The 27259-nt window shown below is 41.2% G+C and overlaps 1 protein-coding gene across 4 annotated transcripts; it reads left to right on the top strand.

The window, feature by feature from the left end:
• The first annotated feature begins 526 nt into the window (after positions 1-526).
• LOC149787154 (uncharacterized) lies at positions 527-26831 on the top strand. Of its 4 annotated transcripts, XM_089977654.1 has the most exons (3): positions 527-1001; positions 21540-21613; positions 22295-26831. In XM_089977654.1, exon 3 carries the CDS (start codon positions 23131-23133, stop codon positions 25093-25095), a length of 1965 nt encoding a protein of 654 aa, XP_089833780.1. In that variant the 5' UTR covers positions 527-1001; positions 21540-21613; positions 22295-23130; the 3' UTR covers positions 25096-26831. The 4 variants fall into 4 exon arrangements, with proteins under 4 accessions (XP_089833780.1, XP_089833777.1, XP_089833781.1 ...); XM_089977651.1 differs by lacking the exon at positions 21540-21613; XM_089977655.1 differs by lacking the exon at positions 21540-21613 and having other exon boundaries at positions 527-887.
• The last annotated feature ends 428 nt before the right edge of the window (positions 26832-27259 follow it).

Below are 27259 nucleotides of genomic sequence, written 5' to 3' on the forward strand. Positions count from 1 at the left end.
ATTTTATTAAAAAAGTATATTGAATGGCTGGAAATAAATTGTATTCCAAACTGTTGAACGTTAATGCAAAAAATATAATAGAGGTAAAACATGACCCATCAAAAATCTTAATTCAAATAAAGCATATTCTACACAACTAAAACACAGCCATACCATTGTATTTTCTCTCCGTTTGTCTCGTCTCTTGCATGATGTCTGAAGATGACAAGTATGCATTGTGTCACAATAAATCATCATCAATACGCCTTTAATGTACATAACTGTGATAAACAAAACCATCATACAGCGGTGACACTCCTGAAAATAACTAATCTAATGCAAAGATATAATTTTCTTATGACCTCCGCCAGCTTTAATTTATTATAGGTCAATCCACAGTGCGTGCCTGACTTTGTGTGCGAAACTTCATGGGAGGCCAGGGTACGAGACTGATAAATAAAAGCGTTCGTTTTATTGATCGATAGGTGAAGTGTTTTGAAGTGAACCTTAGATTATATAAACAGCGTGGAAAGTCACGTATTATCAAAATAGGGAATATTATGAAAATTCATGAGAAACAAGAAAATCTCACTGGCGACCATATAAGATTAAGGATTATAACATGCTTGCAACGATAGCAGTGGTAGTAGAAGACTTTACTAACAGCAGCATAGTATTATCGATAGCAATTATGAACGTACTACAAATCAACTTGGATGTATTCTCTTACAGTCCGTAGCGGATATGTGCCCCCATTTGGAGCCTCTTGTGCTTTTTCTATACAAGGACATATTTTATTTGTACACTAGCTCAGTCAGGTGATTTGCACTGATATGAATCAAAGTGAAACAAAGACCATCTGGATTTTCCCACTTCTGGAATGTACAATGAATTTCCACAGTTAGCAGGTTGGTATTGATGAGTCAAGGACAAAGGAATGTGAAGACGTGCTCATAATTGATATGCCCGACAGGCGATGTTCAAATCAAAAGTCGAACATTTAAACATTCTTGATATATAAGGTAAACTTAAATTAATTCGGTTTTTCCTAAGAGATTACCTTGTACAATTAGAGATCACCTGTTACAATCAGTATGGTTTGAAAAAAGTGTTTGTATTGAAGAACTGGACTTCAGTTAGCGCTATAAAAGGGGCAGGTAAGTAAATTATATATTGAGCAGTGCATCATGTGTAAATTATTTGTGTGGTATTACGTATTGTTGGTATGTATAGATGTATGCATGTATGTATGTATGTATGTATGTATGTCTGTATGTATGTATGTATGTATGTATGTATGTATGCATGTATGTAACCAGTGTAACATATAATTTAACTTTATTTCGTCTGGGTCAGGTTATTCACAATTCAGTATTTCAACATTGACGGAGATCTGGATCTAAACAGCTTTATACCATTCAAGACAAAGAAGGACAAACGAGACGTGTAATATCAACTACATAGAATGTTAGTAAAGAATTGTCACTAATGTAACTGTATATAATAAATATTATATTCACACACGTTTATAATTACAACTGTCTGCACTCTTCCGACAGTAGTAAAGTGGGATACTATAGCGACAATGGGAATTATCATTACAGACCCCACTGGGAACATATAGCGACAATGGAAAATTAACATGGAGAAAAATCGTGGGAACATATAGCGACAAGGGAAATTAACATAGAGAAAAAATCGTGGGACTGTTGAGCGACAAGGGAAATTAACATGGGAATAAATCGTGGGACTTGTTTAGCGACAAGGGAAATTAATATGGAGAAAAATCGTGGGACTGTTGAGCGACAAGGGAAATTGAACATGGGATTTTTTTTAATTTTTTTTTTTTAAAAATTTTTTTATTTTAAAACATTTTTTTAAAAAAGGGGTAGGCAATTGAAAGTCATTCTCTTTTCGAGAAATGTGGGTGGCCCTGAAAAGGGCCTTTGGCTTTCTTCTATTTCCTCCATTTCCTCATCCAGCCCCTAATCTTTCCCCAAATTCCTTTGTTCTTCTTCTTTTCATTTTCCGGTATCCAGTCCGGGTGACCCATGGCTCGGAACTTCTGTTGGATTTTTATCCAGTTATTGTTCAGTCTCTCATATTCTTCTTTTTTCTTTCTATTCTCTTGTTCTTTTCTATCTTTTGCCCACCTGTCCTTAATTTTCTGCACTTCTTCCTCTATTATCTTTTTCATCTTTTCTTCCGCTTTCTTTAGTTGTTCACTGCCCCTTTTCACCAACTTCCACTCTGACCATTTCTCTAGCTCTTCTAAATAGCATCTCACTCCTTTTACCTTGTCCATAGACTCTTTTATAGTCCCCACTCTTACATACTCTGGTTGAATCAATCCTCTCAATCTCTTAACTTCTTCCTCTATCATCTCCTCTATCATCTTCCTCGCTAATTTTAGTTCATTGACATAGTCAAGACTTTTTCTCAACCTCCATTCTCTTTCTATCCTTTCAATAGTATATTCTCCATCTATCATCCAAAGGTAAACAGTTCTTAAGTCATTAAACAACGCCGACACTTCCATCTTGTATCTGTTATTCCGTAGAATGGTTCGAACGACGAACGTGGTGAGTTCTTATACGAAAAGCGCGGGCGTGAAGGAAAACATCCCCCTAAGACATAAAATTGATCTTACCTAGATCATGACCAAGCAACTCGCGGACGTGAAGGAAAACATCCCCTACTTTTTTCATTTCATATAATCTACTATCCACATATGTGAACCATCAATGAACAATCCCCAAATCTACTATTTACACACGCAAATCATTAAAACCTAATCCATAATCTACTATCCACACAATCCTACTTTAGCTTTTACAAAACCCAAACTATACTCTCCACATACGCTAAGAAACAATAAACCAACCCATAATCTACTATTCACACAAACTTACGTGAGCGCTTACAAACACAAACACACAAACACATACCCTCACACTATAACAAAGAGTCAGTGTTTATATTCACACTACTCTACCTACACACATTGGCAAATTGATGGTTATTTCTTTTCTAGAGTATTGGGTAGCCCTGAAAAGAGCTGTTGGTTTTTTTTTTTTGAACTCCAGATGCACCTATCTAATGATGGCACCTTCCTGGCTTGGCGCCACACACGCATCTTCTTCCCCAGTCTCCTTTCACCTTTCTTCTTGGGAGTGCAGAGGCGGGATATGTGGCTTCAGAATCCCAATTTTCTGTCTCTGGGATTCTGAAATTTCCTCTAACCTCTTCTTTGTTTCTTCTCTCCTCCTCTTCTTTTCTTCTTCTTCTTTCCTCCTCCTCTTTCATTCTTGTAGATTCTACAATGGCCTCCGCGGCCAGTTCATTTAGCATGCGCCTGGCATATTCCAGGTGCATCTGGAGTTCTAGCAGTTTCACAATTCTGGTATTCATTGTTTTGTCAACGAATGAACAGGGTAGCTAGACTGTCCAGCGAGTTTCAATTTATAGTGAAAGCGCGGACGTGAAGGAAAACATCCCCTAAAAACATAAAATTGATCTTACCTAGATCATGACCAGAACAACGCGCGGACCTAAAAGAAACACTCACTCACTTTTTTATACTACCCATCACTATTCTAAATTTTTTTTTCACTAACCACTTCAATATACTATCCACATACGCAAAGCAATCCAATCCAACCCCAAATCTACTCTCCCCACACCTCAAACACCAAAAAAAAAAGTCATCTTAATCTACTATCCACACCAACGTACGTGAGCGGTTACAAACACAAACACACAAACACACAAACACAGACACTCACACTATCAAAAAAAGAGTTAGTGTTTATATTCACACTACTCTACCTACACACATTGGCAAATTGATGGTTATTTCTTTTCTAGAGTATTGGGGTGGCCCTGAAAAGCGCTGTTTTTTTTTTTTTTGTTTTTTTTTTGTTTGCTATGACAATCTTTTAGTTTCTAAGAATGCGATGTCCTCTGAGGATAGACTTTCTGGCGATAGGTCTTCTTCTTCGGAAAGAGAAGAAGAACTCTTTGGTGTCGATACGGCAATCGACAAAGCCTCTGTCAGGTTCAGGTTGCTGCTGCTGCTGCTGTTGTTGCTGTTGCTGCTGTTGCTGCTGTCTCTGAAGTCTGTACTTCTCTGTCCATTCTTCTTTCTCCCTGTTCACTTCTTCTCTGAAGAGCTCTTCTATCAGGTCTTCAGTGACTTTTAACATTCTCACATTCTCTATCTCTTCTGGCTTCGGTATCAGACTGTGTCTGACCCTATGCAAATTCACGTAGGCTTCGTTTAGCTTAGCTAGTTTGGAGCACATCTTCGTAGGAGGATGAGTCGACAATGGATGGTTTGACTGGAAATTCCCCCGGTTCTTAAAGTCAAAGCGCGGACGTGAAGGAAAACATCCCTCCACGGTTTTCGAGCCGGAACGTTCAATGAGTGTCATGAGAGGGATAGTAAGAAGTCAAAGAGCATTAATCAACATTCTTATAGCCAAACAAAAGACAAAGGCATTTTTTTTTCAGAACACAACATTTTTATTCAAAAAATCACTTGACACTAACCAAAAACAACTCTAACATTTTTAACAATAATCCAACATTATAACATCAAACATTTTTTTGTAATGACAAACATTTTTTTCTAATCACAAACATTTTTTCTCAATTCACACTCTACTTTAAACAGGGCTGACAACGTTGTGAATGAAATTGTGATTTCCACTGTTGGAAGTCATTAGGCCATTGATGGACACTACGTTTCCTAGCTTGAGACAAAAGATAAGCATAATGGTCACAGAACCATCGATCTACTTTCACATCGTTTCTTGAAGAAGAACGAGGATCAAAATGAGTCACTAAATGTTCTAAGGAATAGCCCAGGCTCCGATGATGCAGAAAATACACGCAATATTGTCCACACACCAAGGAATCTGTGCCTTGTAATTTCACATTATTGAATCGGCTGGTCTGAGCATTTCTTCTCATAAAGTCGATGATATCGTCTTCCAAAGGGGGCAATCCGTACGAATCGAAATATTCCACACATCCTTCTTGAGGAAAGTAAACGGCTACCCAGTGGGTTCCTGGGAGATGACTGTCGTCCGTGTTGATCACGTAAGCTTGATGGTCTTGAGGTTTGCGATGAGGGAGTTCATCTTTAGCACAGACGACAGGATTCCAAGAAGCCGTATACGAACTGTGGTTCAAAAGGTAATAAAGTTCCCAGGTATCCATGTTTTTTTCTTCTTCACAGGTAATAATAAGTCATCAATTCGATCCTGACTTTTTGCTCGAAAATGTCTGACAAATAACCGTTTCTTCGTTTCGTCTCCTCACTCGGATTCAGAAGATCTTCGATACGATGGATCTCTTGAGTGGTTAATGGTGGACAAGAATGTTCACGCAAGTCTTTATACCACTGATGCAACACGACTTCGTCCGAGATGAGACTCGAAGCTTCGTCCAGATACTCGTCCAATTTTTCATCTTGACTCTGCATCAGGCATTTATCGTGTTGAATTTGACTGGGATGATCGTTTTGACATCCATAGCAATCTTTTTTGATCAATTCCGTCATTTTTTCGACCAAGTGTTTGGCAAAACAGGAGACTAAATGGGCTTCTTGTTCTGGCCATCTTGACTTCATCATGATCACTTCTTCCTCCGTCTCGGCACATTCCATGTCTAAAGTTTCTCCACTAGGTAAAGAGGGATAACAGTCTTCCATGGCTTCTAATAGTCTAGAATGACTTCTCTCAAACTGTTGATTTCTATCGTATTATCAAATTCTGCATACAGGATGACGTTCACTGTGTTCCCTGCATCCAGTGGACTCGCAAACTGAATTTCCACACGAATTTGGCCGGATTTTATAGGGTGGAAATGTCCCTCGTCGCTGCCTTGGTCTGGAGTGAAATCGAAAGCCCACAAAGCATAGCCTCCTGCATAATCCTCGTACGTAATACCGTGACTGGTGTTGGTTCCTAACTGTCCGGTGGCTTCGTACAGCGACAAGTACGATCTCAAATAATTCCTGTTACCAAAGTTAGGCTCAAAGGGTCGGGTACACAAGGTCTTGGACACATTGTAATGATGAAAGTTGAAAGGATTTTCATGGTAGGCTCCGTTGAAGGCTGAATTCTTGACGATACCAACAATCAAACGTTTGGGTAACTGTCCTTGGAAAAGATGATCTTCGATCATGGATCGCTGTCCAGCAGGAATGGTGAAGGTTTTCACTTCCACGCGACGTATTGGATACTTGGCGGTCGTTCTGCTCAACGTCTGACTGACGTCGTTTCCCACTTTAGGTAACACTTCCACACGACGCACGTAGAGTCTGGCTTCTTGGATGATGGTTTTGTAAATAGAACCATCAGCAGCCATCAAATGGAAAGCGGCACTGCTGCGATTCAGTCTCAGGCGGACATCCACCCCGTTCAGCAAATACTTTTCTTGTAACCAGATGTCTAGATGCAAGCGATCCATCAGTTCTAAACTACGACTTAGATGAATTTTCTTTGGTCGTTCTACAAATCCCGTTGGATTTGAAGCATCCCCAGCAAGTGTAATGCCGTTGAACTTAGTCGCTTGGTCAGGTTTCCATACCACGCAAGCATCCAGATGACTGTTCTTGGCTTCTTTTCCGTGCGTCAAGAGATTTTCCAGGTACGCTCGGTAAGGGTAAGTATCCATGCTGCTGCTGACCAGTTTGTTATTCAAGTACAAGTCCACATCGCTAAACAAGGAATGCATGAAATTGTTGACGGGAGCTACTGCATCATCATTGTCTAGGTTAGCGTTGGGTGGTTCGATCACTTTCACTTTCAAGTATAGGTAACTGCTATTCAGATCGATGTAATCTTGGGGCTGTCCTTTAATTTCAAACTCGATGGGAGCTGAATAGGTCAATGAGGAGACGGGATGAAATTCCACCCACTGGGATTCTTGCATCGTCATCATGGTGGGGGGCATGGCAAACATATCCAACTTGGAAAAAGCACATGACTCTCGGTGCATCATTTTTTTCTGTGTCTCAAAACGTCTAAGTCTCGAACGGTTCTTCTTTTCTTTGTCTTTCTCGCTCTAGACGTATGAAGTCTGGTGAAAGGGTGTTTTCTTCGTCGTCTCTTTCTGCCTTGTCCTTGCTGAATGCCTGACTCGGTAGCGTGCAGGGCATTTATAGGTGTGTCTCGGCGGCCCAAAAGGTCTTTACCCGTTTGCAGCAAGACATTTTTGCCTGCCCTCATGAAGGCTTCTTTAGGGTTTTGTTTGTCGATGATGACATTTTGGAGAAATTCTTTGCCTCGCGTCAGTGCCACATCTTTCAAGGCATGCAATCCGCGTGTCACCATCGGTTTCAACACCGGGGCCACCGAACAAAAAGCCGATTTTAACATATCTCCTAAACCGTGTCCTCGCTGTCGAGCAACCCCTCGGTACACTGGATACATGACTTACGAGTCGTGAGAGAACCGTTTTCGAAAATGGAGTTTCACCGTGACTTTTCCTTTGGTGAATGGAATATTTTGTCCCAAATCTAATTTTATAGCAATGTTGATTGTGTCCAAATACGACTTGATGACAGGCAAATAGTGAGGATGCACAAATTCGCGGTGAACGTGATAAGTGTTTCCACCTTCCTCGTCAGCGTTCGTGGCAGAATCCACTTTGAAAGGAATGACACGCAGTAACGGCACAGAGGTGTGTCCCACCACGTTGTACTCCACCACATCGGAATACACGAACATCAAATTCAGTCATTGGTTCAGTTCTACCGGGGCACGAAATAACTTGCTAAAAGATTCGTTGTCGTAAATGATTGGTAATTCCTCTTTCTTGATCATGGCCATTCTCATGTCCATGTCTCCGCCCAACATGTCAAACAATTCAGGACAAAATAAAATGGACAGGAGTTTAATCCCGTCAAATTTCATCAAGAAGCGACGAGCTGCTTTGTGGTATTCCATGGTGACACTTTTTTTGACACTTTCCAAAGCTTTAAGAAACACGACATTAAACCTGGAGGCTATGGTGCTGACCAAATGTTGACCACTAAAATAATAGCCTGGAGGAATGAACAAGTGATAGGTGGTGTACTTTTGATTGTTTGTGCCAGGGTTTTTTTTCTCATATTTGCCATAGGTATCCAAGTACTGTTGCAATGGTTCGTCATGAACTTCCACATCAAAACAATTTTGATTGGGAAGGACATTGAGGACTTGGGTCGGGTGAATGATTTCTACTAAAGCCACTTCCCAATGGGCTTCGTGATCTAATGGGATGGCCTGAGGTAATTTGGCCGTGTAACAGCACAACGTGTTGTTGGGAAACACCTCCATGGAACTGTCACTGGGTAAGGTTAAGTAAAATTGGTTTTGGTGACTCCTAATTCCAGAGTTCTGTGGCTGTCCGAAGGGTTACTGGAAGTCAGAGACGTGTCTCCGCCCAAAATGGGGTTGTTGTTGTTGTTATTGGAGTGGTGACTGACACTGGCACTGGACACAAGGTTCCCGTTCGAGGAGAATTTCAGAGAGGGATTGGGAAGCAGGTAACCGATGCAACTGCTCAATAAAATGGTCCACAATTGTTTGTCTCCTTGTTGCAAACTCAAATTGGCAATGGCTGCTCCTATGACACAATACACCACGAAGATTTGGCAGAAAAAGACGATTTGCGTTTTAGGCACGCGTTCTCCGCACCACACCCACAAGGGTTGTTTTTGTAAATCTTGCACAGAAGAACTAGGTGAAGGAGGAGTGGTCGACGTAGCTGCGTCTGTGTGAAAGGGCATGATGGTCACTTCTTTTTATAGTCGATGACTTGCGAAGCGTCGATCCAAGAATAAAAACTGGGTGGATATCGTTTCCAACGTACTTTGACTTCTTTGACACGTCGTTTGCCCACTTTACGGGTTCTGCGTTCGAGAATGATTTCGATGTCGTACACGTCGTCTTCTTTTTTGGTGACACGTTGTAACTCGGGCAAATAAAACGTTCCTTTGAGCACTTCTCCGCTCATGTCTTTCAATTTATAGACGGCAGGATGACGACCATGCACGCGTCCAGTGACGCGAAACAATTCGGTCGTCCAGTTAGGTAAGTAACCTTTGTCGAAACTGCGTTTGGTTTTGCCAATGCGGACCCAATCTCCTACGGTCAACTCTCCACTTTTCTTGGGGACAGCCCTCGTTGGGGACGTACCAAACAGACGCTCAAACACCAGAACTTCGTTGTCGGGAGTCACTTCTTGCGGGGCACGTCCGATGCTTCGATGGTAAGATTGGTTGTACGCTTGCACTAGGTGTGGTAAGATGTCGATGTACTTCAGAGTGTGGTGGTGCGTAAAATATTTCCACATGCGTTCTTTCAAAGTGCGTTGAAAACGTTCCACGATGCTGGCTTTGGTTTCGGGATTCTCGGTGGTAAAAAAATGAATGTCACGTTTCTTTAATTCTTTTTGGAAAGCTTGGTTCAGAAATTCGGTGCCTTTGTCCGTTTGCCATCGAAGAGGGTGACGACCGCTTTGTTTCAACACCCGTTGCAGGGCTCGCACTAACTCGCTGCTCGATTTGGAAGTCAAGGGCACGACCCAGGCAAATTTGGAAAAGACGTCGATGACACAAAACAAATATTTGTAGCCACGATTGTAGCTGGCCAAATGAGAGACATCGGCTAAATCGGCTTGCCATTGATGATCGATGCCTTCCACTCGGGTTCGACTTCTGGCAAACTTGAGTCGAATGGGTTTGTGTAAAGTGTAGGTAGCTTGTTCTTGTAACCATCGTTGCACTTGAGGTAAACGGAGACTTTTCAGTCGAGTTTTGGCAGCAGGATACAATTTTTGAACTCCTTCATAACCTGCAGGATGCGAGGGATCGTAGTAAATGCTGGCTAAGACTTTTTCCATTTTTTGTGTTTGTATGTTAATAAGACACCCACTCTTGGAGAATGCTACTCTTTTTCTCTTGGGGTACTTTCTTGGATTGCAATGCTTTGCGTGTGCGACCGGCAATAGGTGTCGAGGAGGAGAATGTCTGAACAGGGGATATCGGTTCTTCTGTCTTCACTTTCTTTGTCTCTTGTGATGAAGAAGGGGTGGTCGTCATCTTTTTAATCCATCCAATTCTGGAGGTAGGTGGTGTTGTTAACTTGCGTACTTTTTCTGGTGGAGTTTGAAACCCTTCTTCTTCTTCTCCTTTTTCTGTCTTGGTCACTGGTAGTAGTGGATTGGGAGGTAAATGTTCTTGCCAACGATGGTATTCCATCCATCGTTTGTAAGGCACTAAAGCTAGTTTTCGTCCTTCCATGGGGTTGTCAGGGGTCGATTCTGAGATCTTGGGACTTCCGAGGGTCTTTTTATCTTGCTCCCACCAGTCCTCCCAACATGGTTCCCAAGACTCCTTTCAGTAAGGGGCCTAAAAAGAGGGGTAAAATGCCTCCACGTTGGACCAACATCTTCTTCTTTTGACGAATGGGAATTTTCTTTTGAACCATTTGGCGAAGAACGTGACGATGTTTGCCTAAGCATTGTTTCTGGTGTTTGGATAAAGGGATCGTGCCTTTCAAGACGTTCAAACAACATTCGCACACGGTATCGATGACCTCTTTGGAGGCCGATTGAATGAGTTTTTTTCGTAGAGGTGGAGAAGGTTTGGACAGGACAGATAACATGTCCCCATGTTTGACTAAACGTGGTGGTAGTCCTTTCCTTTTCTTTCCTTGGGGTTTTCTGGAGGGTGACATCTTTGAGTCTTCAGGAGCACCAAAAAACACTGATACCCCGACTTGGTCACATGCCATTTTTATACTGGAACGCGTCGCCACTGATTGTCTTTACGTCGTATTAGTTTGAGGACAGGCATGACACGTCGTGCAGGGGTACGTAACGGACTAAATCGAGCCAGTTCTTGCTTGGACAAATCCAGTAAACTTTGTAGCATGCCCGATCTTTCTTGGACTTTGATTTTGGGAGAAGGTACTTTGTGAGCAGCAGCCACTGCCGCTAAATTGGAGGGTCCTGCCACTGGGGAAGTTCTTTTTGGGGTCATCAACGGAGAAGTTCTTGGTGTGATCAACGTCTCCAAGTACTCTTCAGTTCTTGGTGTCATCAACGGAGAAGTGGATGAACGTGAGGATGCCGGAGACGCAGTCACTGGTTTGCGAGTGTAAAGTTGCGTCCTGGCCGAAGTGCCTCTCTTGCGACTAGTTTTCTTCTGTGGACTTTTCTTTTTCTGGGGACTTTTTCTCTGTTTCTTTTTCTGGGGGCTTCTTTTCTTTTTCCGGGGTGGTGTCTGGTAAGAGGAGGGTCCCGCCACTGGAGAAGTTCTCCTTGGGGACCTGGTCTTTTTCTTTTTCTTCTTGGGGCTTCGTTGGACTTTTGTCTTGGGTATAACTTTGGGGGCATTAGGATCCCATCTTAACAGAGAGCGAATGATGACCCCTCCTAGAGTACCGCTCCCTCCAGGTTTCAAAATGATTTGTTTTTTGGTTTGAATGTCGATGCGGGGATCGGCCAGTTGGACCAAAGCTACTTTGTTTCGATCGAAAAAGCGTTTGGTTTGATGAGGAATTTGAATGATTCCTTGGAGTATTTGACGTGCTGTCACCGTGAACCATCGTAAGACTTCTCTGAGACTAGCTTCTAAGACACGAGCTCGTATTTGTGGATTTTTTTCTCGACTGATGCCATACAAGGCACGAATCAATTTGACGGGAAGATGCGACTGAAGGGACGTCATGTTGACGTTGTGTGAGACAGACGAAAAAGGGTCTGAGGTTTTTATAGATTTTTTTATGTGCAGTGAAATTAAGTCGAGGACGGAGACGTGTACAGGACAGGCCCTCCGTCTTGGCACCAGTGGTGAAACAAGTGGGTACGAAATCGCAAATCATCGGGGGTCGTAGGTTTCAAATCGACGAGTAAATAGGCGTGTGGCGTTTGAGTGGCATCGTCGTACGCCTGAGACAGCCAAGGCGTCCCTAACTGTTTGGCTAAGACTTGCACTTGCGATTTATCTCGAGGGCTTTTAAACAAGACCACGTAATGCGCATTGAGACTGATGGTGCGATGGGCTTTACTTTGTTGAAACAAATTTTGGGTGATGTAAACGACACTGGCATTACGGTGATGCCCTTTGCGCGTGAACCACAGTTTAATTTCTTCTTCGTCTTCTCCTAACATGTCGTCGAAAATGACCAAATGGGTTTGACGGGAGTCAGAGACGATGCCGTCGTCTTCTTTAGGAATGTCTTCCACAAACATGATGGAATCGCCTTGACTTTCTCGCAAGAGGCTGTACGCCGATTGCCACTCTTTGTAACACCACACGATCCGCTGAGGTGGCCGATCGATCAAATGATGTTTATGTTCGATCAAACGTTTGACGAATTCGGTTTTGCCTGAACCGCTAGGTCCAGCAATGAGCATGTTAAAGGGATGGCGAAGATACAAAACCTCCCAACTGGCACGATCTAAGTGTTCGTCGATGACTTTGACAGTAGAGGAAGAGGGAGCGGAGACAGCAGAGGTAGCCATAGTGTGAGAAATGTCACTTGTGACACGAAAACAAACAAGACAAGAGTTTATATACTTTTTTCAGAACACGTTTATTGAATGTTTCAAATATGAATACGAAAGACAAAAATACATAAAAGCCAAAGGCTTAAGTACAAGGATAAAAGGCACATGATAACCATTAACGTGGAATAAACACAAGTGTCTGTACAACATGTTTTGGGTAATGTTCTAACCAGTTCTATAGTAGGGGGAAAGGTCACACAAGTGTCCTCCCGAAAGGGTCTTTCAGGCCTGTCCACGACAGTCCCGTCCTGGGTGACGGGTTCTTCTGGCACCGTCGCTAACACGGGTTGAAAAGTAACTTTTTTTCCTTGAACAACTCTCGTGCATACTGGGCCACTTCTTGGGTCCAAGCCTCAAAATCCCAATCTTTCCAGGCACGGACATCTGTCCAATGGGGATGTAAGTCACAAGCTACACACACATCGTCATACACGTCTTGGGTAGCTAAAAGTTGACGAATCTTTTTTTCCTGTTGAGGTCGAGAAGTATCCAGATGAAACCGCAAGGCTTTGAGCAAAAGGAGTTTTTCGTGACCATTTAAGGCCATTGAGGTGGTAAGTACTGATCGTAAAGAGTCCACAAAGAATTGGCTGGTAAACGAAATCCCAGAAAACAAGTCACTAAGACACACACCACTTGTCGACCCAAATTGAATGGATACAGTTCTTGTAATAATCGATGGCAATGGTCCACGGTTTGAATATGGTCATTGAGTTCCTTCCACGGAATCTGTTCAATGACATGTGACATAAGTCGTGGCATGGCAGGCTTTTTTTATATTCTCTTTTTTTCGGATGCAATAGACGTACTTTCTAGCCAGAGATCTTCGTTCTCCAGTAGGGAGTCTAAATCTTGCATACTGTAACCGAAACGTCAGAGTTTGTCTAGATGTTTCGTCTTCCGCTGAGCAGATTCCACGTAACAAATGTTGGTAATCTTTTAACTTGTCTTCCTCAATGCGTTGCACTAGGTGAATGTCGAAGTAACCAAAATTATGAACATGTCGATCATTGGCGACCTCAAAGTTTTGAACAATCTCTGACCATTGAAACAATTTCTGACGAATCAGTTCTCTTATACCATTCAGGTACCAGTGGTTAAAGATCTGGTGACGTAACGGATGCAATTGTTCTTTACGTTTGACTTGTATTTTCACCAGCTCTCGGTAAATCCTTTCTCTCAACTCCTCAGGCAAGCCCAAAATGTTCTCTTGTAAAGTATCCATAAGTATATACACTGTTTTTGGAATCATTGGGTGGTGGCCAATAGCCTCGTTTACCTTTGTGCCTGATGTAATATCCACTCATAATCAGTCTTCTTATACTTTGAAACAGAGCATAATTTAAAAACGGTTCAATAACTTTGCGTTTGCGTTTCACTTGTATTTTGAGCAGTTCTCGGTAAATGCGTTCTCTCAACTCCACAGGCAAAGCACGAATGTTCTCTAGCAAAGTATCCATGAATAGGTCATACTAAATCCTCTTTTGTCTGACACAAGACATGTACTGTTTGCACAGACATGGTTTTAATTCATTGTCGAATCTAAATCGTTTAGTTACTAATTTACACGTTACAATTCGTTCAGAAGTTTCCTCTTTCACTAAGTCGACATTGCGTAAAAGATGTTGGTAATTCGTTAACTCTTCCTCTGGAATTCGATGCAGTACGTTTACAATGTAGTAGATAGAATCATCCAGAGCAAACCATTCCTTTTTAAAACCAGGGGGTCGTTGATCAATGTCTGTCCAATGGAACACTTTCAACTCAATCAGTCCTTGTATAGCCTTCAGGTACCAGTGGTTCAAACACCGGTGACGTAACGGATGCAATTGTTCTTTACGTTTCACTTGTATTTTCACCAGCTCAACTCCACAGGCAAAGCACGAATGTTCTCGTGTAAAGTATCCATGAACAAGTTATGGTAAGTTACTTCAATGTCTCGGTCCCACTAAGGGTAAGTAATGACAATTCGGTGACCATCGAGCATGTTCTACGTAGGCCGAATCTTGCGGTTCCCAGTGGTGAAGTGACACACCGCAACTGAAGCACTTGACTTTATCTCCTTCGCCCAAGTAGAAAAATCCGGCTCTGGCTAATTCTTCGGGGGTCGGTCCTCCTAGATACTTAGGCCATTTTCCTTTGAACGATTGAAGACCATTTTCAAAGTCGCAGTATTCCGACAAACGCACAGGAAACGAATATTCGTCTTTCACAGGTTCGTTTCGATGAGGGTTGCGTGACATGAACAGCAGTTTGCTCAGGGTTGGATGACATCCGTAAGGGGGTAGACGTGAAGGTGAACATTCCCCTTTAAAAAGAAACCCAGTAAAATGTCCAAGAGGACGAGTGGCATCACTTTCGCATCCCTCAGGTTTGACACGCACATCATCACTTTCCATGATAGGGGTAGTGAGAACAAAGTTCCCATGATGCTTTAGGGCATCGCTAAGGTCACAAGGTACAGCATCTTACCCATCGCAAGGCTCACAATCGCGTTCCACTTCCGAAGTCTCACACTTGAATTGTGCCTTTCTAAACAACTTGTTTCGTGTTTCTCTGAAAGTATTCATCTTGTTCGCTCGGTCTTGGTAGTAACAATGAACTATCGATCTTGCCTAGGGTTCCTTTTTATATACAGACCAATACCGACGTGTCCATACGGTAAGGTGAAATGATTGGGAAGTCGAACTCGCTTCTGGTACACGATTTAATAGACTTTTTCCAAGGGCCGACTGACGATGTGATGAGTGGGTAAACGTACAATCTTGTTCGGTTGATAGGTGGTCACTTTAAAGTTTGCATCCTCTCCCGATTGCAAGGCTTCTTTCAATACCCCAAAGTTGACCACACGACTGGTACGATAATTCAGAGTCAGTCCTTTCACTTTGTACGTTGTGTGCACTTCTTGTGGGTCCCGGTATTCGTAGCCGTAATTTTTGGGACCGCCACTGACGAAACTTAGAATCTTGTCGTCGGGATGCTCGTCTGTCCAGGCTCCTAAACGGTCTCCTTCGATGTCAGAGCGCTGTCGACTCGGGTGATGGATGTAAATGCAACTGTCCGTGTCAAAGTACAGGACGCGTTCCCCTAACAGTTCTAAAGCTTCGTACAATTTTAAGCGAGCATGAGCTGTCGCGTTTCAGTTTCAAAAAGGCATCTACGTAGTCGGCGAAAATGCCTTTCTGACTAGGGTCACCCTTGTGGTATTGTTGTGTCTTGGGAAAGTGGCAAATTTCGTACACTTCTAACAGTTGGTATCCCATGTCCAGAGCTTTGAACAATTCTACGCTGACCCAGGTTCCCGTCAAGGCACGTTCTTCCTGGGTGTGCTGACAATGTTGGTCTTGGTTGCACGTTTCGGCACAAGTACGGCACAAAGGAAACATCAGTTTGCCTTGGCAATGGTGAGGTAACACGGGATGGTACAAGTCCGTGGGTGGCAAAACTTTACACTTGATCAAGCCTTCGTATTGTCGAATGTTTTTCAGGTCGATGTGTTCCGTGAACAATTGCGGGTGCCCTACAGCGACAATATTTGCACACGTAGGGATACAGCGAACACACGTCCAAGTATTTGATTTCTTCTCCTTTCTCTTCGTCGGCTTGGTACAGCAAACAGGTGGCATTGGTCTTTCCTCCGTACAAACTATCCCTCGGGTTCAGCGAGTCCATGAACTGGTAACTTTCCACGAGGCGTTTAAACTCGGGATCGGTTTTCATACGGTGATCGTACTCGTGTTCCCACATTTCCACCACTTGTTATCCTTGCTGTTCTAACTTTAGACGTCGCTGACAAGTGTCCTGGTACAAGTCTTCCATGGTTCGTTGTAAAAACTGATTTTTAGTGCTACGATCAGGGTAACAGACGGGACATCCGTGAAATAAGCAACCGTTAAACTCGTACACGATCTTGGGATTTTCTAAGTCCCTGCCATCTACCGAATACGTTCCGATGGTCTTTTCACCCCCTCCGTTGCGGGCATGCTGAATCCACTTGTCTTCCTTGTCGCACAAGTAATGTAACCAACGTAGGGCTTTGACCGAGTATTGACGTTTGACATAGTGGGGCGTTTGAGGGCTGATGACAACTACGGTCTTTTCAGGCATGAATCGTTGCCGGTACACTAAGGAACACGCTTTGGCAATGGTGCAAGCTTCTTTCAAGGGATCGACCCCTCCGTGTTCCATGAACAGTTCTCGAAATTTTCCACAGCATCGCCGTAAAATGTCCACGTCGGAACGACAATAATTTAGCATTTCTTCCTGAAAATCGAAAGGGTCCGAGGCGTGAGCCTGGTACCAAGCGTAGAAAGCTTCTCGTTGTTCGGTACGCATGTTGTCGGGGTCGTAATAGTGAGCCTCAGGTAAATGGGGTAGAACGGCGTGTTGATTGGCTTCCGTATTGAAAAAGTGTGGAAAGTACCCTTTAGCCATTTCTGTCATTCCAAACGTTTTAGGCATTCGACTCAAAGGCATGGCCAAGTAACTCATCGAATCTTTAAACTGTACTTGTCCCACTTGCATGAAAATGATTTTGGCTCCGTTCAAAGTGACTTTAGGACGCTCGGTGCCTTGTTCCTTATAGTATCTGAGAAGAAACTGTCCATCGTATCCGGAGAAATTGTGAGCCATCACCGTGGCATGACGATGACAATTCTTTTAACGTTCGATGTCCTCTTGGCTCCACGTCTTGTCGATGGGGTCTAAAACCCATTGGGCAAAATCGGCTAACGTGTTCGGTCCTCGAAAAATTTTTTCACGCCCTCCGGGAACCTTGCTGCAGTGAGGGCAATGACTGAAGATAGGTTCTTGAATGCACTTCTCGCACGCTCGATGCATTCGAAATCAAAAAAGATGAAATTGCCTTTCTTCTTGTGACCGTCCTCTTTCTCTGGTGGGGGTTGGTATTTTTGCACGTGGCATTGGTGTTCCAAGTCCACGATGTGGTGACAAATGTGACATTTTTTCTTTCCTCGACATACGTGTGCCTTGGCATTATTGGTAAGTATGCCTTGTCCACAGGTAGGGCACAATCTCAGCAGTTGACAAGCACATTTCTGCTGTGAACCTTGCGTCTTCAAATGTTGTTGGTAACAGGTAGGGCTGACAAACGTGCGCAGACAAGTTGAACAAGGCACTGGTCCTTCGCTCAGACAGGGTGGAGAGGCCAAACATCCTGAGCATTTCGATCCGCAATGCTTGTGTTGGTATCGATTATTAAAACCATGGTCACATTTCTCACAGTAATAACCGTATCCCAGGAATCCGGTGATACTGGTAATGGTATCGAAATGGTCATCGTGATAATAGAGATGAATGTATTTACCGTCCTTAAAGTCTTGGCCTCGAAACAACAGAGGTCCGCGCACTTCTTGAGGGTGCACTTTCAAGGTGTATCGTGGAGCAAGGGCATCTTGCAATTTTTGCATCTCAGGAATGCCACAGGGTGTGTCTTTGGATAGGCCAGCTTGTTGCATTAGGAGTTCTGCTTCGTTTCGTTGTTTGGCTCGATCGGATCGTTGAATAGTTTTCCAGGCTTTTTTCCATTCTGTCGTGTCGTTCTTGTTGGCATAGGTTCGTCCCACCACGATGGCTCGGGCTAAACACATCTGGTCTTGAGGGTTGTGAATTTGGACGAGGCTACGCTTAATGCTGCAAAGCTCGTTCACCAATAACATCTTTTTGCGTCCGGTCCCTTGAGGAGGAGAGACGTGAGTCATGTCTAGTGTGGCTTTACCATCGGTGATGTCAAACTTGTCATTGGATTGTTGCACGTGTTGAATCTTGTCCATGACTTTGGAAGCGGTCAATTCTGCAGGGGTGCTAAACTCGATCCAAACAGGGGATTTCAAACCGTCGTGTTGTGTGGAAAGTCTCAAGCGATCGTGTTCTTTGGGTTGACATTGTCGCTTGAGTGCGGTGAGCAAAGAATCCCGCACTCCAGTGATAAACACTTCTGCTTTCTCTAACGGCACTTCAGCCTTGAAATCTTTAAACTTCACTGTGTATTTGTAAGCCGTGGTTCTAAATTGTCTAGAGGAGCGCTTTTCCGTCTCTCGAATGGAATAGTATTTTTCAGGGTTGACTAAGGGTGGTGAACTTGGTTTAGAGGGTTCGGATTCTGGTTCACTCATGTCCTCTTCAAAATCACTGGCATGAATTTGTGCCAAGACTTCAGCCCTGGTACGAGGCGATAGATTACGTTTCTGCCTCTTACTTTCTTCTTCTTTCTTCTAGAATGAATAGGATCGTTTCATCTTGAGTGAAAAACGTTAAATGACTCAAGTTTAAACACCATAGATTAATTTATAGTCATGGCAGACCAGCGTATATAAAAGGGTGTGTGTCTTGTCCTTTCACTATTCATTTCACTCTCAAGCTGAGCACAACGATGGAAGAGACTAGCCAAATCGAACGTTTCGTCAGAGCTTTGCGAGGGGTCATTAGAAAATTCTCTTCAGACCAGCCCACGGACTACTCTCCTTCCTTTCGAGATAAAAGTCAAGATACTTGCTATATCTGTCAGAAGAAAGGGCATTGGTCTTCAGAGTGTCCAGACCGTCAAAAAAGAAAAAAAAAGGGCTAAAAAAGACAAAAGTAAAGATACCTGTTATTATTGTCAAGAAAAAGGACATTGGTCTCCAGATTGCCCAAAAAAGAAACAAAAGGAGTCAGAAGAAAAGAGGAATTCTTCAGAAGAAGAGAGGGATTCTTCAGAGGAAGAAGAGGAAGAAAGAAGACAATTCTATTTACAAGAGGCAAAGAAACAGGAGAAGAAAACAAGAAGGGAAGAAAATGAGGAGATAGAAGACGAAAAGACGGTGAAGAAATTCAAAAACCAGAGAGAGTAAACAACTAGAAAGAAGAAGTAAATGAACTTTTAATTAAAGTATTCTGTTGTGAATTGTGAATTGGATTGTAACAATGGATAAAAGAATAAATTAATTATATAAGGTAAGTGTCTTTGAGTTATGATTTTAAAGTAAGAACGTACACTCACGCACTCATACAAAGACACGTACTATAGGGGTAAAATGGGTTGTTTTTTTTTGAGTTATTGGCAAATTGAAAGGCTATCTCTTTTCGAGAAATGTGGGTGGCCCTGAAAAGAGCCTTTTCTTGGTGTAGGGGTGAGTTTAAGCAATCAACTTTAACTGCCTTAAGCCTTTGCCACGGCCAAGGCCTACTTCTGGACTGCGTAATGTTGATGATGATTGGGTTGAAATCACTAAGGGTGGTACGGTAAGCTTAGTCACAGGGTTAAAGTGTTTAGCTCGGGAAGGTCGTATTCTCTTCGGTCGTAATAAAGAAGTCTGATACATTTGTTTCAGACTTCTTAACTCCGCTAAAATGTCCAACAGTACCGTGACCGTTTGATTTTCACCCTCTTGTTTCTTTGCTGCTACTTCTTCTTGCTGTTGTTGCTGTTGTTTTTTTCTTACCTCTTCTTCTTGCTGCTGCGGCTGTAGGAGAAAAGCTTGTTCCGCTTCCTTTTGTCGTTGTATAAATTTCTCCAATTCTTCTTTCTGTCTCTGTCTAAAATTCTCCACTTGCGGTAATGAAGAAGGTAACGAAGGTTCCGGAACAAATTCTTGCGAGGTAAGAAAATCCACAAAATCCCAATTCACCTGTTCTGAAAGTAAGTCCGGGTTCCCTTGGGCGGTCTCCCCTGCTGGTGCACCCCAATGGATCGTTTTCTGAGTTTCCGTCATGTTGAATCACTGTCGCATAGATTGACTGCACACAAGCGCTAGCGAATCTATATAAACCACGTGACGTCACAGACTGCTCTCTTCGGATTGGATGCGGGCTGACTGAATTTTGTAACGCGAGTTCGGATTGGTGAATGAACTCAATCCGTTTCAATCCTTCCTCTACCTATAAATAAGTGCAGTTCACTGCATTGATTCACCTGTTCTCGTCGCTTCAAGATGTGGACCACAGTCGAATCATCGACCCTTGTGTCTTCAATGATGTTTAGGACGGACATGCTCATGTATGTCCGGTCTAAGTGGACTGTTGTCCACAGGACAGACACCAGTCTGTGGATACGTAGGATCTACGTAGAAAGACAAGGATGCCTCAAAAGAATGCTGATTTACGGGCCAACAGTGAAACGCAGCCTAAGGACAAGAAGAAGACCAATGCGGTGCCCTTTATGTTAATGGATACATTAATATAAACCCAAAGGCCCTTTTCAGGGCCACCCACATTTCTCGAAAAGAGAATGACTTTCAATTGCCTACCCCTTTTTTAAAAAAAGTTTTAAAAATAAAAATTTAAAAAAAAAAAAAATTAAAAAAATCCCATGTTCAATTTCCCTTGTCGCTCAACAGTCCCACGATTTTCCTCCATATTAATTTCCCTTGTCGCTAAACAGTCCCACGATTTATTCCCATGTTAATTTCCCTTGTCGCTCAACAGTCCCACGATTTTTTCTCCATGTTAATTTCCCTTGTCGCTATATGTTCCCACGATTTTTCTCCATGTTAATTTTCTATTGTCGCTATATGTTCCCGGGGGGGGGGGGGGGTCTGTAATGCTAATTCCCACTGTCGCTATAGCATCCCACTTTACTACTTCCGACATTACATCGTAAACTAAGGTGATACATTGCATAAATAAATAAATACAAAAAATAAATGGAATGAGATGCCCTTCATTCGATGTCTATTTATACCAATTGACATAATAAATATATCCCAACTTTTTCTTTAGTCATGGATACATCGCATGTAGTGAACACTTTTTGTATTATTATCTATATTTCGTTTTCATTTTTGTTAGTTTTTTTATATACTTATTTCTTTTTCGTTTTACTTTATCCTATTGGTATTAGGTAATTGTATTTTCGACCTGACTGTCAAAAATCAAGCTAATTTTCTGTTTGAGCTGAATCATTGATTTATTTTAATTTTGTAAACAAGTAATACATAGCTAATTACTTTTTCTTAGAGTTTGGATGACTATAAGAATATTTATCTTTGCAGGATCCAAGGACATTAAGTTTATCACATATTATCTATAAGACATTAGAGACCTTGTAGAAGAATTTTATCATTAGGTAATCATTTGTTTTAGTGCTTTAGGAAATGCTAATTGTAACCTGAGTTCAAGTAGATGACTACATTACCTTTTTGCTGGAAAAATATATATTCTGTTTTAAGAACTGCGCAGAATCAATTGCATTATTTTTGGGTCAAGTAGTTTATTTTGAGCTTGAATTTTATTTATTCAAATTATTTATTCACTGGAAATACAAACTGCTAATCTAAAATAAATTTCTTATAATTAGTGACTTAAATTTATAGTGAACTTTCAGATAATGATATATTCTTGAATTGAATGATTTTGATATATAAAAAACCTATTGGTCTATTACCACTAAATAGGCTACCACAGGCACATACATTCTTCCAGCATTGGACTTAAAATGAATTTCAACCAAAGATGTTTCAGAACTATAATCATCAAGATTTGATTCCTGATTATGATTATTTGGGACTTAATTTCCATTCCTTTGCTTAACATTCTCACATTTTATTATAAGGTAATCAACTGTTTATTGACTTTTACAAAGCTTGTTGCTTCTCACTCTTTCCTATTACTTATCTTAAGACCATATATTTGCAATAGTAAGCTTTGATAAAATGCGAACATTCCATGCACGGTTTGAAAAATATCGGGTATCCTTTCAAATTTATCCGATTATATGAGATAATTGTACAATCGTTTCTCGTTTAAGGTCCCGCCATTTCATAATCACCTTTAGTTATGACGGTTTCAAACAGTTGTGACCATTGTATTACGATGAAATCATCGCTAAGCGACCTTCCCAGGGACACCCCACAGTATCAGGTCCATGATGGTATGGTAGTTGGATGACGAACCCGAATCCCTTGGACCACAAGGCCAACTATCTATCAACTGAGCTACCGCGTATCCTTCATTCAATATGGGACTTCTTTAGTCTCATTTAACTACTTGGATACATTCAATATTCTGCAGTGTTTGCCACTATCTAACTGTCCGAGTAGTGCTTCAGCTTGTGAAATGTTTTCTATTTCATCACAAGGCTATGTACCATCTTAAATGTCTTGATCCATTTAATGCGTACATCACTTGAGACATTGATATTAATCTTAATTTGTTACAAAAACTACTTTTGTACCTGTCTATAGCCAATGCGAAGAATATCTTTTCTTAAAGCGGATATGTGGATGTGATGTCCTTCAGAAACTTTTGCACCTCCAAATTGCAAATTTATCAAGGGTATCATTATTAAATGGTCGGTGTGCGTTTTAAGCTATTAATAACTACTTATATGTATCATAGATCAATAATGACAAGTATTAAATATATACATTGTAAAGCTAAAATCATGAATCACTAATTTCAAAATCCTTAAGTAAGAAATAAACTTTCATATATGGAATATACTAACAAGGCAATAATTAAGGCAAAGTATCTTTTCCAAGGAAACGATAAGTTTTGACGTGTTAGGTCTTACATCGAAAATGTGTACAAGTTTAGAGTCTCGTTTTATATGCATTATGCAGTTTCAATGGACGAAGTATTCTTATGAACAACAACTATTCCTCTTCTAAAATGACTAATATGACGAATGCCTCTGCATCACTGGCGTTATCGCAACAATTGAATAGAATCGGAAACGGAGATTCGAACAAATTGTTGTCCATCGATATTTCTAATTTCCTTCAAATATTCGCGTTCGATCAAAACTTAAGAGCGTGTGTAACAGGCGGATTAGGGGATGGAACTGCCAGCATTCCTAAAGATGATATTGATGTAATGTGTATCACTGACTTTGTTATTATTGCCGAAGCAGGTGATGACATTGTTCCAGAAGAAGAAGACCCGCTAATTGTAACGATGGAGCGTAAGGGCGGACGACCAGGATTTGTTTTATTGAAGTTATTACCTTGTTATACACAATTTCCGAAACAAGAATTATCATCTGAAGATCTAGAGAAGCTGTTTGTCGAAGTTCCTGGAGAGGGATTTTATTTGCAAAGTACAGGTCTAATTGAATTACTCAAGGCAGAACATCACTCTTCACATCGTTCAGGACCGGCAATTACTATGTCATTGAGACCAAACGAAACTGACATACTGTCGAAACATATAGATGTTGTTGTATCCATTGTCTGTCCTAAATGGCCGAATGAAGCAAAAGCATGGCAAGGCAGGGTGCTTAGGTGCAGCTGGCCACCTGTGCAAATGGTCCTAGCCATCGTGTCCTCTGGATGCCACATCGTGCCAAAAGGATCTCAAGAAGGAGAGTTTGGTGACATTGAGTGGTGTTTCTCATTTGCTATGCACGAAAAATGCCTGATAAGAAGCTTTACTTCTGTTGAATACCACCATTACATACTTCTAAAGTGGATTCTAAAACATAGATTCCTTGCAAAATATCCCGATATATTGACTTCCTACGTGGCGAAAACTGTTTGCCTCTGGCAAATGGAGCTGAATAAAAGAGAAATGTGGCATTTGAAATTCCTTGTGAACAGGATAGTTCAGTCCTTGCTGTTTTTAAGGGACTGTATTAGCAACGGATACGTGTCACATTATTTTATTCCCGAACATAACATCGTCCATGGTAAATTGACCTCCCAAACGAGGGATGATCTGGTTACAGATTTGTCGGATTTTGTTGGTGTTTTCATCGATTTATGCAATAAACCTAAAGAGCTCGCTCATTTCTTATTTGGGAACAATGAACTCGATATGGATATTCCGATGAGACTTTCGGCATATTATACAAGTTTATGTAAAGGATTCACGAAATCTAAGTGCGCAATCATTCATAGAAGTGTGGAAAATGTGTTTCAAAGTGTAGAAATAATACACGGAAGTGTGATCAAAACTTTCGGTATCTTCCAGGAGGAGGCACTATTTAATGTTGTACACAAAGCGTTGCTAAGTTGTATCGGTGAATCGGAATTACTGGTTGAACTTTATCAACCAAGATTGGAACTTATTGCTCTGCTACAGCAGCTGTCTAACGATTGCGGATTTTCTACAAAAGTGAGACTCGCTGAGATTTATTATATGCTCCGACAACCAGATAAGAGCATTTCTATCATAATGGAGGCTCTCTCCATGAATACCACGGTAGCTTTAAAGGGAGAAAACGATATACTTAACAGAAGTATCGAGGAGCTCTTGTGTATTATAAAAGCAAGACCTTTAACGTCACTATCTCAATTTCTCAGAACATATATAATTGTACCGATACAATTTTCACAAGAACATATTGATCTGTGGAGTCATGTATTACAACAAGACATATTCCAAACTATAAGAAGCAAACCGATCATGGTTGATGCCCTCGTATACGCTTGTTTCTTGTTGGCACTGGCATTTCATTTCTCAGCTCGTACAGAGATGGCAGAGGAAGCTGTAAATACGTTGATATGTTTGATAGCGGAGGAATCGTCAAAACTTGATTACAAAGACGTTGCAATGTGCCTTCTGGATTACGTTGTAAATCTGACTTCTCGAAACAGAATCTTGGTGTAGTAATCATGACGTCTCAGTAGTCTCTTTTCTGAATACCACTCACTGGCTTTTTGTAGGTTCTTTTGTGGTTTTTGCTCCTGTCCCGACTCTTCTCTTTGTAAAGGAATCAGACTTTTGTTCATAAGCTGCATTACCCGTCATAAATAACTGTAGTATATAAACTGATGAACTTGACTGTTCAGACATTATTACTCTAAATATGCTCTAAATATACGATTAATGTTGTAAAAAGTATGTAAGTCTATTTAAGAGATGTTTAAAATCTGAATTTTGATGTGAAAATTACTTGCCTATATTTCTATGTATGATAAGGATTTGTAATATATATATAGAGTACTACATGTATGTAAATTTTGTGCTTCAATAAATGGTCTGCTTAACCATACCTTACTGCAAAATATTTACTCTGTTTCAAAGCTGAAACATCCGAATAACAGATCCTTTTCTCACACCACCATATATAATATAATGCCTGTCATAAAGGAGGTAGCTCAAAAAGTCCAGACTGTCCCACGTGCCTTAGTTATTTGGTAACATCTCTCCTTTAAACTGAACCCTTGCGCCAGGCATCCCACCCCTATTAAGTCAGCTGGTTTCATATTATAGGTGTAGACCAACTTTCCTTATAATGTTAATCATACTAGAAATTTCTTTGGCCATTCAACAAGAAAATCAACCACCAGTTCTAATTACAAGATTATATTCTTCCTAGGCCTACCGTGACTTTCCACAACCACGCTTTGGTATGCAAACAGTGAATGCCGTTTACCACTTTGGAAACAACCTATGCCCCAGTGTGTAATGCAAACTTTATTTCGAGCTCGAAATGGTTACGTATATCAGATTGGAATCATCGTCTTTGCGAAGGTTTTTCTGCAAGTGCTGTAGCGACGCAGGATTTTTTTCACAGACGAATGTCAAGCATTGCCCCTGAGATGTCACTGCTTAATTTCCACTATATATCGAATTGTCTCAGCACGCCATTTATTCACATTAACGGTAACTCTTATTGATCACTATCTATCTATCTATCTATCTATCTATATATAGGCCAACATATTCAAAAGATCTACTCCTCTCTCTCTCGCGATGCACATGATGACACCAGTCGTAGATTTTCATGTCTGAAATGTTTGAACCATACAGAACGATATTAACTTGTGTGTTTGTGTGTGATTTGATTTAGTCACGGTATACACATATATAGGTACAGATATAGTGACACATTTGCAATTGCATTTTCATAGAATTATCCAAAAAACGAAGGCAAATAAGATAAATACATGTAATTAATTTGATGGACATTTCTCGCTGTTTTCTGTTTCTCTTCTTCTATATCACTCAAATTCACAAACATAACTATAAATTCACATTTTCACCAACCAATTATGTAAAAAAAACATGTTGTTTTGTTTAAATGGACCATTTCTATGTTACTAACTCTCTTGATGCAAACACTAACACCTGACCACAAAGATTAAATAACAGTTTAGTGTTATCTTGATTTCACTCTCAAAATATTTTCTATCTGCATTTGTCACTGTTTTCAATAACACAAAACTTGTATAGCTCTGAAATGACTTGTTTCTCTCATATATTCTCTGATGCAGAAAAAAATGTAGATTTATTTGCAATCATTGGGATGGGTCGTATGACCCGGGTATCTACCTATGAAGCCTAGAAAAGAGGTTTCTAAATAAACAATTCTGAACATAATAAATATTATTGGTTGTGTAGTTAGTTGTCCTTTACGTCGTTGTATGCTAAACTATATTGGCTTATTTTTTTTGCTCAATCAGTTGGTTTCCAAAGTTCATTATAACCAGAACCTAGGAGCCTCAAACCTCCGAAACTGCACGGGCGTCAATCAACCTCTTAATGGAAATGTGTTTTATATTATCTTCTTTCTTTCTTTGTGGATCTCTCTCTCTCTCTCTCTCTCTCTCTCCACACAGACACAAACGCCTGAAGGGACCTGTTCATTTATATCTCCCTCTTTCTGTCTCTCTCTTTATCTGTCTGTCTGTATCTGTCTGTCTGTCTGTCTCTCTCTCTCTCTACTTCAGACTGTTTCTCTCTCCACACACATGCCCGCACATAAGCACTCAAAACCAGGCGTGCACTAAATGTGAAAACACATGCAAAATACATAATATATCATGTA

Source organism: Sinohyriopsis cumingii, chromosome 12 (genome assembly GCF_028554795.1).
Source record: "Sinohyriopsis cumingii isolate HCF-2022 chromosome 12, ASM2855479v2, whole genome shotgun sequence".
In the NCBI taxonomy this organism is placed as follows: domain Eukaryota; kingdom Metazoa; phylum Mollusca; class Bivalvia; order Unionida; family Unionidae; genus Sinohyriopsis; species Sinohyriopsis cumingii.

What these genes read in the sequence shown, in the direction of transcription:
- LOC149787154 (XM_089977654.1), top strand. Translation starts at nt 23,131, where the DNA reads ATGAACAACAACTATTCCTCTTCTAAAATGACTAATATGACGAATGCC.